This window comes from Heteronotia binoei, chromosome 13, assembly GCF_032191835.1.
Source record: "Heteronotia binoei isolate CCM8104 ecotype False Entrance Well chromosome 13, APGP_CSIRO_Hbin_v1, whole genome shotgun sequence".
NCBI classification, from domain to species: Eukaryota; Metazoa; Chordata; class Lepidosauria; order Squamata; family Gekkonidae; genus Heteronotia; species Heteronotia binoei.
Window position 1 is genome coordinate 22,478,426 of NC_083235.1, and position 19,860 is coordinate 22,498,285.

The following is a 19,860-nucleotide window of genomic DNA, read 5'->3' on the forward strand; positions in this document are numbered from 1 at the left end:
CAGTTACAGAAGGCTCAAATCACAGTCTGACATTCAATACTTACACACACACACCCCTACCTTGAAGCGGCTGATCACGTTGTGGCGGGTGAGCAGTTCGAAGACAATTGTGCGCAAAGCGTGGTCCTCACTCACCCTATTCAGCGCAAAGACGTCAAAACACCAGAGGTCAAGAGTCTGTACAATGAAAACACAATCAAAGAATTGGAGGGTAAGAACATAAGAGAAGTCATGTTGGATCAGGTCAATGGCCCATCCAATCCAACACTCTGTCACATACAGTGGCCAAAAAAATCAGGTGCCATCAGGAGGTCCATCAGTGGGGCCAGGACACTAGAAGCCCTCCCACTGGGCTGAAGTTGAATCCAACGAAGACAGAGGTCCTGTGCTTGGGTCGCGGTGCCCTGGGAGGGGAAATCCCCTTGCCAGTTCTTGACGGTGTGCAGCTTAAAGCGGCACACAAGGTCAAGAGCCTGGGGGTTCTTCTGGAGCCTTCATTATCAATGGAGGCACAGATAGCGGCCGCTGCCAAGTCCGCGTTCTTTCATCTTCGTCGGGCGAAGCAGTTGGCCCCCTTCCTAGAGCGCCGCGACCTAGCAACAGTGATCCATGCTACGGTCACCTCGAGACTGGACTACTGCAACGCCCTCTACATGGGGCTGCCCTTGTGCCGAATTCGGCGGCTGCAGCTGGTGCAGAACGCGGCGGCTAGGCTGTTGTTGGGGCTCCCAAGGTGGGAGCACATACAGCCGGGGCTGCGCAAACTGCACTGGCTGCCAGTGGCATACCGAGTTCGCTACAAGGTGCTGGTTATTACCTTTAAAGCCCTATATGGCCGAGGACCTACCTACCTAAGGGACCGTCTCTCCCCATATGAGCCCCAGAGGGCACTGAGGTCATCTGGGAAAAACCAGCTGAATATCCCTGGGCCAAGGGAGGCCAGACTGAAAGCCACCCGGGACCGGGCCTTCTCTATTACTGCTCCATTACTGTGGAACCAACTCCCTGAGGAGGTGAGGGCCCTACGATGTTTAGAGGGATTCCGTAGGGCCTGTAAGACCCACCTTTTCAAGATGGCCTTCAACTAGCGAAAAACTGTGACAAATCTAGATATGCTGCTGGAAATGCTTTTATTCTTGAAATGTTTTTACTTCTGAAATTTATTGAAACCTGTTTTAACGCCATACTGTTATGTTAATTTTAATATTCTGTAATTGTTTTAACTATTTTATAAGTATAATTGATGTAATGTGTGTTTTATGTTGTGAGCCGCCCTGAGCCTGCCCCGGCGGGGAGGGCGGGATAGAAATAAAAAATTATTATTATTATTATTATTATTATTATTATTACTGTTGCCCCCCCCAAGCACCAAGAATACAGAGCATCACTGCCCCAGACAGAGAGTTCCATCTATACCCTGTGGCTAATAGCCACTGATGGACCTTTGTTCCAAATGTTTATCCAATCCTCTCTTGAAGCTATCTATGCTTGTAGCCGCCACCACCTCCTGTGGCAGTGAATTCCATGTGTTAATCACCCTTTGGGCAAAGAAGTACTTCCTTTTATCCATTCTAACCCACTGCAACTAAACAAAGCCCACTTGTCCATTGCAACTAAACAAAGGAATTATAGGGACAGGGTTGGAGAAAGAAGGTTGTTACCTTCAGGCAATTGATGACGGATTGGGGATAGTTGGGGCCCACAGCTGTGTACGTCCGACGGAACATCCTGCAAAGTGGATAACAGTGGGTCAGGATCATTTCAGAATGAACTAAATCCCAGGTTATATTTTACTGTATTAGAATTGGATATTTAGAATTGTATTAGAATTGGATATTTAGAATTGTATTAGAATTGTAATCCAATTGTATTTAGAATTGTATTAGAATTGGATATAGAGCCACATCAATCCTAGGCCCCTTCCCCCTTGTAGTTTGCAGTCCTTCATCACCCAGAAAGTAGAAGAATGTGCCCTTGAGCCGCAACTGACTCATGGCCAACCCAGGGTGAGAGACGAGAACGGGCGGTTGGCCACTGCCTTCCTCTGTACAACAACCCTAATCTTCCTCAGTGGTCTCCCATCCAAGTAGCAACCACGGCAGGCCCTGCTAAGCTTCCATGGTGCGATGAACATGGGCTAAGCTGGGCTCTTCGAGCTGCTCCAAACTCAAGACCCAACCTGAAGTCTAAGCAGGAACAAGGAACTCATTCTTCATTTTTCTGCCTCAGGTATCATTTTCATGTTTACTTTATCTTGCTATGTGCTTGTATTCCTCTCTGCTTCTCCCTCTCTCACGTACCCAAGTGCCACGGTACAACTCATCAGAAAACCAATCTCTCTGTTGGACCAATGCACTAGAAATACAGAGCAGATAGGAGGACTACCTTACTCTCTGGAAGCACCCTTGGAGTAGTCCTGATCAATACTCCCTCTAAGCGGTGGAGTCTCGTGAGCAAATATTCTACTTCGTGGGCTAGTGGCACTAAAGTTGTGAGCTACTGCATCAATTAGTTTGCTCTGGGGCCATTTTTCCTGAGTTAAGACAAGAATTTGTGAGCTGGAGGCTAAAAAATGGTGAGCTAGCTCACACTAACTCAGCTTAGAGAGAACACTGGTCTTGATCCACCCCACCCCACCCCGAGCCCAAGGCCAGTCCAAACCTTTCCACAAAGATGCCAGCCTGCACAGCGTGTACGATGCTGCGGAACTTGGGCTTCTCCTCCGAACGGCGCCCCTTGGCACGTGTCTGCTGGGTGAAAGTGGAGGCCAACCAGTCCCGCACCTCGGACGGCACCGCATCTGACTTGATCTCCTGGAGCTCATCTTCTGTGTCCAGAATCTGCCTGAAACAGCAATTGCATGGGGGGGGGGGGAGGGATGAACAATAAGCATTTGGCAATGGTACAGAAATTAGAGCAGAAACTAAAACTTGCGCCAACACCTGAAATGCAGCCAATTTTTCCCAATGTTCGAATGCAGATTTCTGAATTTCTGAGCTCTGATTCCAGAACACAAATGAAGAGAAACTAACTTTTTAAAAAAATCTGGATAATAGCTAGCATCACTGTTGTATCGTGTTGACTGGGAAATTCAACAGACTGCATTTTCCATCCCTCCTAAAATCTCTCCTTTTCCATCCCTCCTAAAATGTTGCGGGTCCCTCACATATTGCCTGTGGGCACCATGGAGGAGATTGGATTTATAGCCCACCCTTCACTTGGAGTCTCAGAGTGGCTTACAATCACCTTCCCTTCCTCTGCTCACAACAGACGCCCTGTGAGGCAAGTGAGCTGAGACATCTCTGAGAGAACTGTGGCTGGCCCAAGGTCACCCAGCTGGCTTTATGTGGAGAAGTGTGGAATCAAACCCGGTTCTCCAGATTTAGAGTCCACCATTCTAACCACTAAACCACGCTGGCTTTTAGAAAGTGGGAGGAGCTAGGTGGGGGGTTAGGCCAGCAGGGTTTTCTGACTGGCAGGTTAAAAGACATCCTCGTTAAACACAGCTTCTTCCTGAAATGTTGAAGAGTCATAGGTAACATCACTCCCTGACATTCTGTAGCTGGTTCCACCTCCTGTGGCAGCCATTTTGTGATGGTACCCACCACCCTGTGTCAGAATTCCAAACGTGAGTGCAGGCTCAAAAAGGCTGGGGACCACTGCCCTAAAGTGAACAATAGAGAGAAGCATTTTTTGTACTGCTGTGTTCTCTCTCTCTCTTTCTTTCTTTCTTTCTCTCTCTCTCTCTGTGTATGCGTAGAATCTAAAAGAAAGCCCCCTGATGTATACAACTTCTAATTCCTAAACATAAATCCGCATGGCATATACAATCTATGCTTCCTAAACTTCTTTTAACTCACATACCTACTGGGCCCACAGTGCAGTGGCAGACAACATACTTTGTACAGAAGGAAATAAAGACATCTCATTCACTGTCATCTCCAGTTTACAGGAGGGAAGACAAAGAAGACGTCAAGGTCTTTCTCTACCTGAGACCTGGGAGAGCTGTTGCTAGTCAAACAGAACTGCTTGGAGAGCCCCACTCCCCGCAAAAATACCATGCTACAAGCACAATGGTTTGAGACCTGGTATAAAGCTGAGTCTAGATGACTTTAAGGGGATAGTTGTTTTCGACAGACACATTGTGGGTTTATATATGAGCCACCGTATGCATTTGGGGTGCTCAGCTGCCACTCAGGAATCCACCTGAAGAATTCTGTGACAATTCCACATGATGCTTTTGCCCCATAGCAATCCAAGCCCCAGTGCCTCACCTGGTCTCATCGATGTAGACAGCTTCAAGCAACGAAGCGGTATATTCCAAGTTCTTCTTCAGTTCCACAATATCCACTTCTCCTGTCTCCAGCTGTTTCACCATGTACCGCAGCCTGCAAAACATGGCAAAGGAACACATGAAAGAAGGACAGGATATAATGTGTGATGTAGCATGGGCATCCACCTCCCCCCACCTTCATAAGAACATAAGAGAATATTGGATCAGGCCAGTGGCCCATTCAATCCAACACTCTGTGTCACACAATGGCCAAAAAAACCAAGTGCCATCAGGAGGTCCACCAGTGGGGCTAGAAGCCCTTCCACTGTGCCCCCACCCCAAGCACAAGAATACAGAGCATCACTGCACCAGACAGAGAGTTCCAACAATAAGCTGTGGTTAATAGCCACTGATGGACCTCTGCTCCATATGCTTATCCATTCCCCTCTTGAAGCTGTCTATGCTTGTAGCCGCCACCACCTCCTGTGGCAGTGAATTCCACGTGTTAATCACCTTTTGGGCGAAGAAGTACTTCCTTTTATCAGTTCTAACCCGACTGCTCAGCAATTTCATTGAATGCCCACGGGTTCTTGTATTGTGAGAAAGGGAGAAAAGTACTTCTTTCTCTACCTTCTGTATCCCATGCATAATCTTGTAAACCACTATCATGTCACCCCTCAGTCAATGTTTCTCCAAGCTAAAGAACCCAAGTGTTTTAACCTTTCTTCATAGGAAAGTGTTCCAGCCTTTTAATCATTCTAGTTGCCCTTTTCTGCACTTTTTCCAGTGCTATAATATCTTTTTTGAGGTGCGGTGACCAGAATTGTACACAGTACTCCAAATGAGACTGCACCATCGATTTATACAAGGGCATTATGATACTGGCTGATTTGTTTTCAATCGCCTTCCTAATAATTCCCAGCATAGGAATTCTTCAAAGGATAACCTGATACGAAAGAATGAATTCATCTCAAAGCCATGCCGCCTACACTTGGGAGATCCTTCCAATGTTATAATACAACGAACAACAGAACTAAGCACATAAGAGAAGCCATGTTGGATCAGGCCAATGGCCCATCCATCCCAACACTCTGTGTCACACAGTGGCCAGAACCCAGGTGCCATCAGGAGGTCCAGCAGTGGGGTCAAAACTTCAGAAGCCCTCCACTGTTGCCCCCAAAAAACCAAGAATACAGAGCATCAGACACAGAGTTCCACTTACACCTTGTGTAGCCACTGTCAGATCTCTAAAAGTGACTGAGAGATCTCATATGTCCCAAGCAGATTTCAGTACTTAGAGCTATAATGAAAGCACATTGGCCACACCATCACACAGAAAGACCTGAGAAAGGGTGATTAAGCCATTGTTGAGCCTTCTCAACAATGGCTCCCCAATGGTGGAATCAACTACCAGAGGAGGTGCGAGCCTGCGAGACTTGAATCAGTTCCGCAGGGCTTGCAAAACCACCCTCTTTCAGCTCGCTTTTAAGATGGAACCCGGTTAATTGACATCCAGCCATCCTATACATATCCTGAATTGTAGCACCTTAATTAATAACTTACAATGTTTAACTGTTTTATCTAACTTTTAACTTAATTTATGACTGTAACTCAGACTATATTTTATATTTTAAATTGTTTTTATAGTAACAATTGTATTTTATTGTAATCATGGTAAATACCATGTCCTGTGAGCCGCCCTGAGCCTGCCTTTGGCAGGGGAGGGTGGGATATAAGAATAAATTTATTACTATTATAATCAAAGGGATGTGGAGAGAACAGGTGCTTTACCCTTTCTCTGCAGGCTGCCTTTCCACAGTAAACATACAGCGAACCTCTTTTCCTCCTGGGGGGGGGGAAATGCTTGCCTGGAATTGTCCCCCACCCCTCGCAGAAAGCAATTGGTAGAGGATTGCAAGAGAAAAGTGGTACGTGGGTAGCACTGCAAATCCCTCCGCTGCTTCAGTGGTCCCAGCCCATCAAATTCAGCCTCCAGAAATGTCTTTGCTCAGAAAATAACTTGATTTTGCACATAACATTTAACTGGGGCTTCTGGCAATCCCAGACTATGCTGAAAGCCAGCATGGGAAGGACCAGAAAAACTCTTCTCATCCAAAAAGACATTTTGGACTCACATTTTCAGCTATCCAAAGGAAGGAAGGAAGGAAGGAAGGAAGGAAGGAAGGAAGGAAGGAAGAAGGAAGGAAGGAAGGAGAAGGAAGGAAGGAAGGAAGGAAGGAAGGAAGGAAGAAGGAAGGAAGGAAGGAAGGAAGGAAGGAAGGAAGGAAGGAAGGAAGGAAGGAAGGAAGGAAGGAAGGAAGGAAGGAAGGAAGGAAAGAGGGAAAGAGGGAAAGAAAGAAAGAGGGAAAGAAAGAAAGAGGGAAAGAGGGAAAGAAAGGAAGAAAGAAAGAGGGAAAGAAAGGAAGAAAGAAAGAAAGGAAGAAAGAAAGAAAGAAAGAAAGAAAGAAAGAAAGAAAGAAAGAAAGAAAGAAAGAAAGAAAGAAAGAAAGAAAGAAAGAAAGAAAGAAAGAAAGAAAGAAAGAAAGAAAGAAAGAAAGAAAGAAAGAAAGAAAGAAAGAAAGAAAGAAAGAAAGATCTTATCCCTAACTGGAATAGCCCAGGCTAACCCAATCTCATCAGATTTCAGAGGCTTAGCAGGCTAAACAGACCAGGTGATTCAAGTTCTATAAAACCTTCTGGGTCATTCATCTGAACAAAGAAAAGATCTGCTTTTGATGGCTATGAGCAAACAGAGCAGAGGTCTGAGAAGAGCTTTCTACAAAATGGTGAGCTTTCAAAACAGTGCCAGATTTTTTTCAGGGGGCACAGCTGACCGGAATAACAAAGCATGAAATTATCTTTCTTAGATGCCATCTTTTTTTTATAGGGCTGTGGGAAAAAAGCCAGTTCTCCGGGATCGATCTATGTGCTGTGCATCAATTCTGACAGATTACTCCTCCAGAGGGCGCTCCCAGATCAGAAGCTTGGCTAAAAGCTCAGCAGAGAGACAGTTCATCTCTAGACCGCTGTCACACTGGCGGGCCCCTTGCTAGTTAATAAGACACTAGAGGAAAGCCATGCACAGCTGGGGTGTCCATAACATTTCCTTTCTTGTTAATAGGCACTGTTGTTCTGCATAAAAATTCAAAACCACTCCAAACCCCAAAGAAGCCATGGGAGAAAACATTGCAACAACACAAAGCCCTTTCCAGCAGAGCAATGGAGGTCAATTGTCCCAGCCGGCCTTCCATAGGGAGGAAGCATCCCCAACGTTCATTTGATGTATATAAAAAGTACTGATTGCAATTTTGGTCCAGCAGAGCTCATCAAAATGGTAATGATTCAATCACAGTCAAACAACCCCCCCCCCAAAAAAAAAAAAAAGATTTCATAAAAACCAACACCAGTAAAATAGAACTGCAGAGAAACCCAAAAGGCGACAACCAGCCAATCAAGCAGAACTCACAACACAGTGAGAAACATGTATGAGAAGAAAAAGCCACACCCTTCTTGTGTACAGCCTCCAAACACAAAATAATAAAGATTCTACGTATGTTAAAGTCATTCAAAAAGTCTAATCATTATAAATAGTTCCAAACAGCAGTCAATTTGTAGAAAAATAGGTGGTGGAGCTTGTCAAAAATAGGTGGTGGAGCTTGTCCAGGGATTGTTATACAGCTGCACCTACTATTCAATGGACAAGGAGGTGAAACTCTCAGAATGAGGAGATGGAACTTTCAGAAAGGTTCAGGAGCTGTGCTCCTGTGAGCTCCCACTGAATCCAAGGCCTGGTTCCAAAGCATCTATAGATACCCCAGTCTTTTCAAAGAAGATGATATTGGATTTATATCACACCCTCCACTCTGAATCTCAGAGCGGCTCACAGTCTCCTTTATCTTCTTCCTCCACAACAGACACCCTGTGTGGTGGGTGGAGCTGAGAGAGCTCTCACAGAAGCTGCCTTTTCAAGGACAACTCTGCAAGAGCTATGACTGACCCACAACCATTCCAGCAGCTGCAGCTGGAGGAGTGGGGAATCAAATCTGGTTCTCCCAGATAAAAGTCTGCACTTAAACACTACACCAAACTGGCTCTTAGTTGCTGCTGGATTCTTATTTTCCTTAGTAGAGCTGGAGTACCAGCAGGGGATGGGGGCGGGGTAAGGTTGCCAAATCCAGGTTGGGAAACTCTTGGAGATTTGGGGATGGAGCCTATGGAAGATATAGACCACACTGGGGGACAATTCTATACAGGCCGAAAAATCTATTTTCTCCAGGGGAACTGATTTCTGTAGTCGGGAGATGAGCTATAATTCTGGAGGCTCTCCAGGTCCCACCTGGAGCCTGGCATCCCTAGGCCTCCCGAGAGGACATCCTAGAGTACAGGCATAGATTCACAAATGCCCAGTGTGGAGAAGTATGGAAGACAGCCTTGTGATCAAATTACACAACACACTCTTGATGGGTCTAGGTTCCTTGGACTAGACTCTCTTTCCCTGCAACCACACACCAGCTGCAAGAAAATTCATTTAAATCATCATTTGAATCTGATTGGTCTCAGAACTATGGGGTGGGAGGGGAAGGGGGAGCTCTCCTACATCGTATCATTTTCCCAAGCCAAAACAGCCCCAGGTGGGGAATATCTCCTCCATTTGGAAGCTGTATGTGCAAACCCAGATTCAAATAGCCCAAGTTAGCCTGATCAGGGGTGGAATTCTAGCAGGAGCATCTTTGCATATTAGGCCGCACACCTAATATGGCCTAATATGTAAAGGAGCTCCTGCTAGAATTTCACCCCGAGCCTGTTCTCATCAGAGCTCAGAAGCCAAGCAGTGCCAGCTGGGTCACTCTGTGGATGGGAGATCTTCAAGGAATACCAGATGTGTGACGTGGAGGCAGGCAATGGCAAACAACCTCTGAACATCTCTTGCCTTGCCACCGTAAGTCAGCTGTGACCTGAAAGCAGAAAAAGAGCAAACTTGCCAAAGAAGGTATTATGTAATTTGGCCCTTATCTAAAAGTCCGTGCTATTTCAGACAGAAGGACGTATTCCTTCAGAAATCTCCAGTCCAACCTCTAACTTGACCCACAAACACACTGGCCATCAATAACAATGGAATGGTGCCAAAGTTAATATCCTCCCTTCTCAGATTGAGAATGTAACGAATGAGGTCATTCCTCTTCTTCTGTGTTTCTCTTCTTCCGAAGGTTTCAGAAATAATATATTATTAAGGCTGCAGGCGCACTGTTCCTTTGTTAGGCAAATTGCCGGGGAACAGTTCAGGAGGATATTTTATCCATGGGAGAGCTGAGAACCTGTTTGCTGATAGTTGAGTCTCTCTTTCAAGTGTTTGCAGAGTTACTTATCGGCACCTGGAGGAGTTGATATCCTTTGGGCTGAAAGGAAAGGGCAGAGAGACAGCACCCTGCCTCTTCAGTTGCGTTGGCGGTATGAATGAAAAGAAACATATCAAGAGCCAAGGGTTTCTAGCTGGAGTCAGCTGAAAGTGGGGAAATCCACAGAATATCCTGTTGTTTCCAGCCTGCATTTCTTAAGTATTGAATATCCTTGAGTATTACAAGGATATTCTGGCTTGGAGGAGAAGAAGAAGAGATTGCATTTATACCTTGCCCTTCACTGAGTCTCAGAGTGGCTTACAATCTCCTTTCCCTTCCTCTCTCCACAACAGACACCCTGTGAGGTAGGTGGGGCTGAGAGAGCTCTTTGAGAACTGCTCTTGAGAGAACAGCTCTGCAAGAACTGTAACTAGCCCAAGGACACTCAGCAGGTTCATGTGGAGGAGGAGCAGGGAATCAAACCCAGTTCTCCCAGATTAGAGTCCATACACTTAACCACTACACCAAACCATGGCTCATCTGAATTACAGGGTTTGGCGCACAGATGATCACTCAAGCTCAGATTCCCCTTGACAAATGCTTATTTCATTTCTGTGGGTCATTCTCATGTCTCCCTCAAGGATGGTGGCAGTGGTAGAAAGTGCTGCCAAGTCACAGCTGATTTATGGTGACCACATAAGGTTTTCAAGGCAAGAGACCCCTGTTCCATATCCAGAAGATGGTAAAAAACCTCCCTTGCCAAAGTGGCCTGCAGAAAAATCACTGCCTGACCCCAAAGTGGCAATCAGCATTTCCCTGGGTGTGTAAGAAAGGGCCACGAGAACTAAGCGCTGATGCCTGCCTTCCTTCTCATGATCTGCCTAATCCACAGACTCAGCATTGCTGTCAGATGGCCATCTAGCCTCTGCTTAAAAACCTCCAAGGAAGGAGAGCCCACCACCTCCAGAGGAAGCCTGTTCCACTGAGGAACTGCTCTGTCAGGAAGTTGTTCCTAACTTTGAGCTGGAAACTTCTGATTTAATTTCAACCATGCTGCTTCTGGTCCAATCTTCCAGGGCAACAGAAAACAATTCTGCACCATCCTCTCTATGACAGCCCTTCAAGTACTTGAAGATGGTGACTGTATCACTTCTCAGTCATCTCCTCTCAAGGCTAAACATATCCAGTTCCTTCAACCATTCCTTACAGGACTTGGGTCTCCAGAGCTGTAGTGTATGCAGACCAAAGTGAAGACTATTGTATGTGTTCCTACCTGGCTCATTGGGGCCACAAGGACTGAGCTTGGGGACGCAGGAACAATACACAGCAGGATCCGAATACCTGTTGCCCTGCTCCAATCACGGGCCACTTGCTGGTTTGAATGATCCAATAGCGTACTAGAAAAGGAACCTTGAAGTGTAAATAAGTTGGCCTTTTGGCTCAGTTCTGCAGTCCTTGTAGTGCAGCCCTACACTTGCTCTACGTAATAAAGTGCTAGGATCACTACCGCCTCGCCTCTTTCTTGCATTGAATCCCCTATATTATAAGACCCTTCACCCCTCATTCCTCCATTCTTCTAGAAGTGAGCTCATGTAATAACACAGACAAGCTTCCTTCTCAGGAAGTGAGAAAACGCATCAAGGTTTTCTACTTTTAAACCTGGCTCCAAGTTAAGCAGCATCTCCCATAGCAACCATAGATCAATGCAGACACAGAGATGGGGAGGGGGGGGCAGAAAGCAATTTAAAGCATCGCCCCACCGATTCACTTGAGCAATCAAACTCTGCCTTTAAATCAGAAGAAGATTTGCTACAGTTCCTTACCAGAGGCTGCCCTGTACATATAATCCTCTTATCTTTCCCCCTTGCTACAAATTAAGTTTTGGGTGCTGGTTTTGTATTACCCCCAAACAGGACCGACGGGCAAAGTATCAGCTGGCTGCTGAATTCTGCTTAATGTGTTTATTTATTAGGTTTAGTTTTGAAGACAAATGCTTAGGAGACTGTGGCTGCGATTCTTAAAAAAAAAATTTCCTGGTATTAAGCCCCACCAGAGAGGGAAGGCGGCAAAGTACAGCCTGATTTTATCAGATCTCAGAAGCTGAGCATGGTCAGGACACTGAAGGGAGAACACACCAATGTTCCCTCTAAGCCAGGGGTGTCAAACATGCAGCCCAGGGGCCGAATCAGGCCCCCGAGCAACTGGTTGTCATCTGCTTCCTTCTCCCTCTCTCTTGCTTCCTTCTGCATCTCAGCTTGCTTTGCCAGGCTTGCTCAATCACACAGGCGCTTCAGAGCAAAGCCTCTATTTTCTCCATTGGCTGAGGCTCCTCCCTTGGGGAGGAAGGAGGGGAGGGAGAGTTTGCTTTGCCCAGTTCCCTGGATCCCACGGGAGAAGTACAAAGAAAGCACCTTTAAGACCAACAAGTGTTAATGTTTTAAGCATGTTTTATTTTAAGTTTTTAAAAAACCCTTTAATTGTGTTTGCCTGTGTCCTTTATAAAGTTTATATCTCAGCTACCTAATCTTAAATAGGTACACACATAGCCCAGCCCAACATGGCCTGGCCTGGCCTGACAAGGTCTCATTTATGTCTGATCTGGCCCTCGTAACAAATGAGTTTGGCACCCCTGCTCTAAGCTGCAGATCCTTGTGAGCAAAAATTCTACTTTGTGAGCAAAAATTCAACTTTGTGGGCTATTGGCATTAAAGTTGTGAGCTACTGCATAAATTAATGTGTTCTGGAGTCGTCCTTTCTGAGCTAAGACAAAAATGTGTGAGCTGGAGGCTAAAAATCTGTGAGCTAGCTCTTGCTAACTCAACTTAGAGGGAACACGGGACCACCCCAAGGAAGACTCTGCAGTGGATGGCAAACCACCTCTCGAAAACCCCTTTCTGGGGTCGCCATTAGTCAGCAGCAACTTGACACCACTTTATACATACACATTTTCCCCTTTCTTGTGGAACTCTCAGCTATGGTCGAAGTAGTTGCATACAGATACTGGCTTTGACTTTCTTGATGAGGGGAGTTCTAATTCCAAGAGATCAGTTCTAAGTCCAGGAAATCTCCAGGCCACATCTGGAGGTTGGCAATCCTAGGCACAGGTTTGCACAGTGAGAGGCAGTCCCTTCAGATGCACTGGTCCTAGGCTGCGAAGGGCTTGCAGGGTTAAAATCAGCAGCTGATGCCACAACTCAGATGGTAGGTTGATCCTAATCAATGGTATCGTACACATTTCATTCCTGTTTGCCAGTTTGGTGTAGTGGTTAAGTGCATGGACTCTTATCTGGGAGAACCAGGTTTGATTCCCCACTCCCCCACTTGCACCTGCTGGAATGGCCTTGGGTCAGCCATAGGTCTGGCAGAGTTGTCCTTGAGAGGCCAACTTCTGGGAGAGCTCTCAGCCTCAACCACCTCACAGGGTGTCTGCTGTGAGGGAGGAAGGTAAAGGAGATTGTAAGCCACTCTGAGACTCAGAAATCCAGTATCATCATAATCTTCTTCATCATCATCTTCTTCCTCCTCCTAAATTTGGGGGAAGGAAGATTATCTACATAGCCAAGTCAAGCCTACTGTAGGGCTGGAGGAATGGCATTCATGGATGTTGAGAGGAGGAGGAGTATTTCTGGAGCTGGGAGTGAAGCTGTTCCCACCCCATGGGAAACCACTGCCCTGCCTCTACACGTGAACAAAATGGGGTGGGGGGAAGGTTTTTCTGCAGATTCCATTCCAGGCTGCTGAGTGCCAACAGTGGGATTCAATCAGCTCTTCTGGGCTTTGCTGCACTGTTCCGTCACCATGGCAACAGCCCGAGATGGGAAGTCCCTGAACAGAGATGGACAGATGTGGGGAGGGATGCGGGGGGTTAACGATACAGTCAGAGATTGACCAAGAGCCCGTAAAGAGCGAGGGTGGTGGAGTGTTGGACTGGGCCAGCCCAGGTGCAACTGCTAACGAAATTTACTGGGTGATACTAAGCATGAATCTACCTTACAGGGTTGTTGTGAGGATAAAATAGTGGCGATCCATGCACGCTACTGGGAGGTGCTAAGGCAGAAAGTGAGCCAAACCAGCCTGGACCAGATTACTGATTTTATACCCCCCTTTTCTCCCCAATGGTGACTCAAAGCGGCTTACATCATCATTCTCCACTTTTCCATTTTATCCTTACAACAACCTTGAGAGGTAGGAAAGGCTGAGCAAGAACGAGTGGTCCAAGGTCACCCAGCCAGCTCCCCTAGAAGACTGGGGATTCATTCAGTCTCCCAGATTCTATTAACTCCCTTCCTCTTCCCACTGCAGCAGTCTGAGGTCATTTCCCACGGTTGCCTTGTAACCCTGGGGGGACCTGAGTTTGGTCCACAGAACCCAAGCATTTTTTAAAGTCTAGTTTGACCCTGCCCTGACCTCAATTGCCCAAAGGAACCTGATTTCATCAAATCTCAGAAACTCAATAGGGTCAGCCCTGGTTAGTACTTGGATGGGAGATCACCAAGACAGTCTAGGGCAGCGATGGCCAAACTAGCTTAATGTAAGAGCCACATAGAATAAACGCCTGATGTTTGAGAGTTGCAAGACATGAACATTATATATTTGAGAGCAGGTGGAAAGGAAGGAAGGAAGGAAGGAAGGAAGGAAGGAAGGAAGGAAGGAAGGAAGGAAGGAAGGAAGGAAGGAAGGAAGGGAGGGAGGGAGGGAGGGAGGGAGGGAGGGAGGGAGGGAGGGAGGGAGGGAAGGAAGGAAGGAAGGAAGGAAGGAAGGAAGGAAGGAAGGAAGGAAGGAAGGAAGGAAGGAAGGAGGGAGGGAGGGAGGGAGGGAGGGAGGGAGGGAAGGAAGGAAGGAAGGAAGGAAGGAAGGAAGGAAGGAAGGAAGGAAGGAAGGAAGGAAGGAAGGAAGGAAGGAAGGAAGGAAGGAAGGAAGGAAGGAAGGAAGGAAGGAAGGAAGGAAGGAAGGAAGGAAGGAAGGAAGGAAGGAAGGAAACTAAGATGGGAGAGAGGTGGGTAGAAAGCAACTTTTAACTTTAAATGCATTCTCCAAGTGATTGAAGAGACGAATGTTTTCTCCAAGTCGACTGATGGGGTAGTGGGGGCTTCAAGAGCCACACAATATGTGTGAAAGAGCCGCGTGTGATTCTTGAGCCACAGTTTGGCCACCCCTGGTATGAGGTGATGACACAGGGCCAGTCTAGGGTCATTATACACAGGCAGGCAATGGTAAACCACCTCTGAATGTCTCTTGCCTTGAAAACCCTCTGGGGTCAACTAAGTTGGCTGCAACTCGGTGGCACATTCCATCAATTTGGCCCTACATCTCCCAGTCCAAAGCTTCCTGGGATGTGACTGGAAGTCAGCGATGAGGCTGGCTTGAGAACCGCTAAGAACATTTGCAGAAATAGTATGAATTTGTGTGTCACAGAGCCGGCTGTAGACTGGAACCGGCAGAGCCTGTATGCATGCTGCCGCACTCCCCCCTTTTCCAAAGGTCTGTTCCCTCTTTAATTGAGGAGACTGCTGCAGAGATGCCATGCACTTTGCTTTCTCCACATGAAATATCCTGCCACAGGATTGTGTGACAACCCCGCCCCCTGGGCGCCCCCACACATGCACACACAAACTCTGAAGCATGACATCTGTGATTGGATTCCGGCAGCTCTGACCTTGTCCTTCGTGAAACACACATGCCGAAACATCACAACCCAACATTTTAAAAGCATCCCCCACACACACCAATTTGCAAAGCCAGCTGTTATGTGAGCCACTCCCAAGCAATGCTAGTGAGATTGGGGGGGGGGGGGGCAAATTAGATGCCTTCCCGGGGTCAGCACAGGCAGAGGAGGAGAGCCCCCCATGCCCCATTTCAGAGCCGTCAGAGTGTTAAGCAACACCTAACAATCAGATTAGAGAGTGCAAATTCAATCACAGGGTCTCGGCTTGTATGTTTTGAGCAATTATTGCTGCCTCCGGTCACGTCACATGAATCCGACTGGAAACAGGTCAGGCAGAAGGACGGGCAGCAACGGCAGGCCAATAGGATCGGTGCCCATACAGCACGGGGAAAAGGACGGTGGAAGAATAATGTCAAACAGAAGCAAGCAAGCAAGCAAAATCTTGCAGGGCCAAAGAACCAGGAGAGGGGCAGCGTGACCCAGTTCTGTTTTGCCTCCGCCCCTCCTCTCTCCATCTGTCTCTTTAAGAGCTCCCCCCACAATCAACTCCCTAGGATGTATTTCCAAGCTAGAAAACGAATTGTAGTGCAGAGAAAGCAATTCAAATGCCAATGAGAAGGCACACATACAGAGGGCAGAGTACAGATTTTCAGAAAAGTTCACCTGCAAATGACCCGCTACTGTATTTTAAGAATATCAGTGTTGATTAACTTTTGCAGCAGTGGTGTTAGAGAGGTGAAGGCCAAGAAAAGGAAGGGGGGGGAGGGGAGACAGTTTTTTTTCCCAAAGGTCCTTTAAAATTATTTTTTTCTAACTGAAAGCTGAAAATTTGAGAGAGCTGGGGGTAAAAATTCTACAAACTAGTTTCTGTACTAGAATGATGATGACGACAACAATGATAACGGATTTATAGCCCGCCCTTCACTCTGAATCTCAGAGTGGCTTACAATCTCCTTTACCTTCCTCTCCCATAACAACACCCTGTAAGGTAACTGGGGCTGAGAGAGCTCTCACAGAAGCTGCCCTTTCAAGGACAACTCTGCAAGACCCAAGGCCATTCCAGCAGGTGCAAGTGGAAGAGTGGGGAATCAAATCTGGTTCTGCCAGATAAGAGTCAGCGCACTTAACAAAACGGGAATGAATGAAATGCTCTCAAAGACAAGGTTGCATTAAGCATTCATAGCATGCAGTATGAAGGTTTTTTCTGTAAATCTACAATATTAGAGAATAATTCCACATATACTCCAGCCATACAGAACACTTAAATGACAGATTATGAAATACATCAATTTGTTTCAGGAGCCTGTCAGACTTAAATTGTGGGTTCTCCTCAATTCCCATATACATGGTATCCAATTCAGATCACAACTGTGGCCCACAACCTTCCTCCCCCACCCCACCCCATGTGTGTGTGTGTGGGGGGGGTATTATGCAACCCACAGCTCCCCAGTCTTTCTTTGCCCAGCCACCTCACGAGGCAGAAGTCAGGATCAACAGAGGGAGCACAAGGTATCCCACCACACTGAGTTCCTTTGAGAAAAACATACTAGGCAGAAATAAAGAGGAGTCCTGCTATTCTCTCTGGTCTGAAATGGCACCCCAGTTGGCAATGTACACTAAGGCCTGCTCGAGGTACCCTTAAAAAACAGCAATTGTCAATTGTCAACTATTTAATCCATAATTGGGTATTTAGCAGCCAGGAGGAGTAGAGAATTGGGTTTTGTGCCTCAGGCAAGAAAATATTTTGGTTCCTCTCCTCTCTGCCTGTCAGAAAGACAAGAGGGAAGAGAAACACAGGATGCCAGTTCCCTTCTTGGCACGCTCTCTCTTTCATCTCTGTCCCTCCCTCGCCTACTCCCAGACAATTTCGAGCAGAAGGGAAGGGAGAGAAAGATCTGGGACCCAGCAGGGAGACAAAGCCTCCCCCCTCCCCCCTCTGTAGACAATCCCTCGGATACGCAGACTGACACCGGTCTCATGTAAAGAGCCTTTGAGCAATTGCCATAAGTGAAGGTTTTGTGGGACTATGGTCCCTATTAGTGTTATGCAAAAATCTTATATTTGTTATTAAAATTTGTGGAATATCCCGTTGAAAAAGAATTGGAAACAGGTGGGGAAGAAGTTGACAACCTGTCCAGGGATTTTCAAGCAACATTTGGAAATTCATCTTTCATTGATGGAAATTTCACTGAAGAAATCACTATATGAAGATGTTCTCATGTTGGACTTTTTCCATATGTATTTACTCGAAGGACTTTATTAGGGACGTATGTTTCTTTGTGTTTATGGTTAAATAATGCAATTGTTAGTTATCAAAGGTTTCAGGTTTTCACAGCTGGTAACATCATTAGGGTTTGTAGAATCTTTCGGGCTAAAGTGCCGTGTTCTACTGGAGAAAGTTTTCCTTCCAGACGTTTCGTTCTCAGCTGCGGAGAACATCCTCAGTAGAACACGGCACTTGAGCACGAAAGATTCTACAAACCCTAACAATTGTTAGTTAATTGTCATTATAACCTTGTGGTTGTGTTTTTGATTATCTCCACAGTGACTTCTCTCTTAGTTCTACAAACCTCCAGGAGGTGCCTGGAGACCCTCTAAAATTACAACTGATCTCAAGAGATCTGGGGAGATCGGTTCCTGTGGAGGAACTGCCAATTTCAAAGAGTGGACTCTGCGGCATTCAACCCCGCCGGGGCCCCTCCCCTCCCCAAACACCCAATCCCCAATCGGGGTTTATTTCGTGATGACACCAGTGTTCCCTCTGAACTGAGTTAGTGTGAGTTAGTTCAAAGTTTTTTAGCCTCCAGCTCACTCATTTTTGTCTTAGCTCAGGAAAAATGGCCGCAGAGCAAATTAATTTATGCAGTAACTCACAACTTTAATGCCAGCAGCTCATGAAGTAGAATTTTTGCTCACAAGACTCCACAGCTTAGAGGGAATACTGGATGACACCCAGAGCTGGCCCTAGACTGTCTGGCACCCTAGGTAAGGCTAACTTCTGTCACACACACACACACACACACACACACTGATAATGTCATCGAGTTACATGGGGGGAGCCCAATTTGGTGCCCCCAGAAGGCCAGTGCCCTAAGCAATCACCTAGTTTGCCTCGTGGAAGGGCCAGCCTTGACGAAACCCTCCCTGCGGCATTCCCCTCCCATAGAAGGTTTTTTTCCGGTGCCTTCTCTTTTGGTTTTCAAGGTGTCAGGTTATTTGCCTAGAACTTTAGTTAAGGTTCCCCCCCTCCCTTTCCCAGCCATAGGACAATCTGCAGCTGTTCCATTTGACACACCCCGTTTTATAGATTTGATGTTGGTTTACAAATTTCGGATTGATTCCAATTGCCTTGTTTTGTGCCAATCAGAACGCTGTCATGATTTAATGCTGGGGCTTGGTGATTTTAAATTGCGGTTTGAATGTTTCTTGGCTGCTTCCCCATTCAACTGCTCCAAGAAGCTTACAGTACGAAGCAAAATAAAAATCTTAATAAGCAAATAAATAAATTCATTCTACAGTCCATTGGCATCTGACAAATGATCATGAGTTGTGCATATTTCACAAGCTACATAGACTACAGCTGTATGCAAGATAGATCAGATCGACTTTAATTGTTTTTTCTGGATCAAATCCCCTGTATCTTTGGAAAACAATTCTAAATAGCGGGATTAAAGAGCATGGCCAGTTTGTGCTATGCAGGCAGGCTCATTAGAAAGAAAGAAAGAAAGAAAGAAAGAAAGAAAGAAAGAAAGAAAGAAAGAAAGAAAGAAAGAAAGAAAGAAAGAAAGAAAGAAAGAAAGAAAGAAAGAAAGAAAGAAAGAAAGAAAGAAAGAAAGAAAGATGTATAGCCGATGCATCAAAATGTCTTTAAAAATTGTATTTTCTGTCTTATTGCTACAGTTAGGACAATGGGCGTGATTGTCCCAAAGGGTAAAATGGCATAATGTGCATGCTTGGAAGCACATCTGGAACATCACTATTTTACAATTGGGGGGGGGAATTCACTCAGCCAACCAAATCTAAGAACTGAGGAGACAATTTTAAGGAGTCCCCCTCCCCCACTGAGCATCAGACATCACAACTCAACAGACCTGACTACTCAGTTCAAATCAATATGTAAATGTCAAAGGGGAGATGGTGTCTTCCCCTAAAATTGTCATGCCACAATGCTGCAGATATTGGGGGTGGGGGGAAAGAACAAAAGCTGTCAGCAGGGCTTTTTTTTTTGTTGTTGGTAGCAGGAACGCCTTTGCATATTGGGGCCATACACCCCTGATATAGCCAGTCCTCCAAGGGCTTCTTATTGCAGGGCCTATTGTAAGCTCCAGGAGGACTGGCTACATCAGGGGTGTGTGGCCCAATATGCAAAAGAGTTCCTGCAAAAAAAAAAAAGCCCTGGCTGTCAGAACTCTAAAACCAGCAACCCCCTCATCTTCCCAAGTCCCCCAAGTCTCCTTTGCCTGTCTTCCTCCCTGCTGTCAATAGTGTAAGATGGGGGTCCCCAACTAGGTACCTGCCAACACCATTCCTGGCACCCAAGTGTTTTAAGAAAGTGAATGGAGGCAGGTGGGGCTTTGACTCAGCAA

General features: G+C 46.2%; 1 protein-coding gene across 1 annotated transcript in view; it reads right to left on the minus strand.

Annotated features, from left to right (window-relative positions):
• Positions 1-19,860, minus strand: part of PDE1B (phosphodiesterase 1B) — a 230,576-nt gene that overhangs the window by 32,855 nt on the left and 177,861 nt on the right. The window contains 4 exon segments of the mRNA XM_060252161.1: positions 61-177; positions 1,662-1,728; positions 2,662-2,844; positions 4,275-4,388. Of these exon segments, the coding sequence (XP_060108144.1) occupies positions 61-177; positions 1,662-1,728; positions 2,662-2,844; positions 4,275-4,388 (481 nt within the window).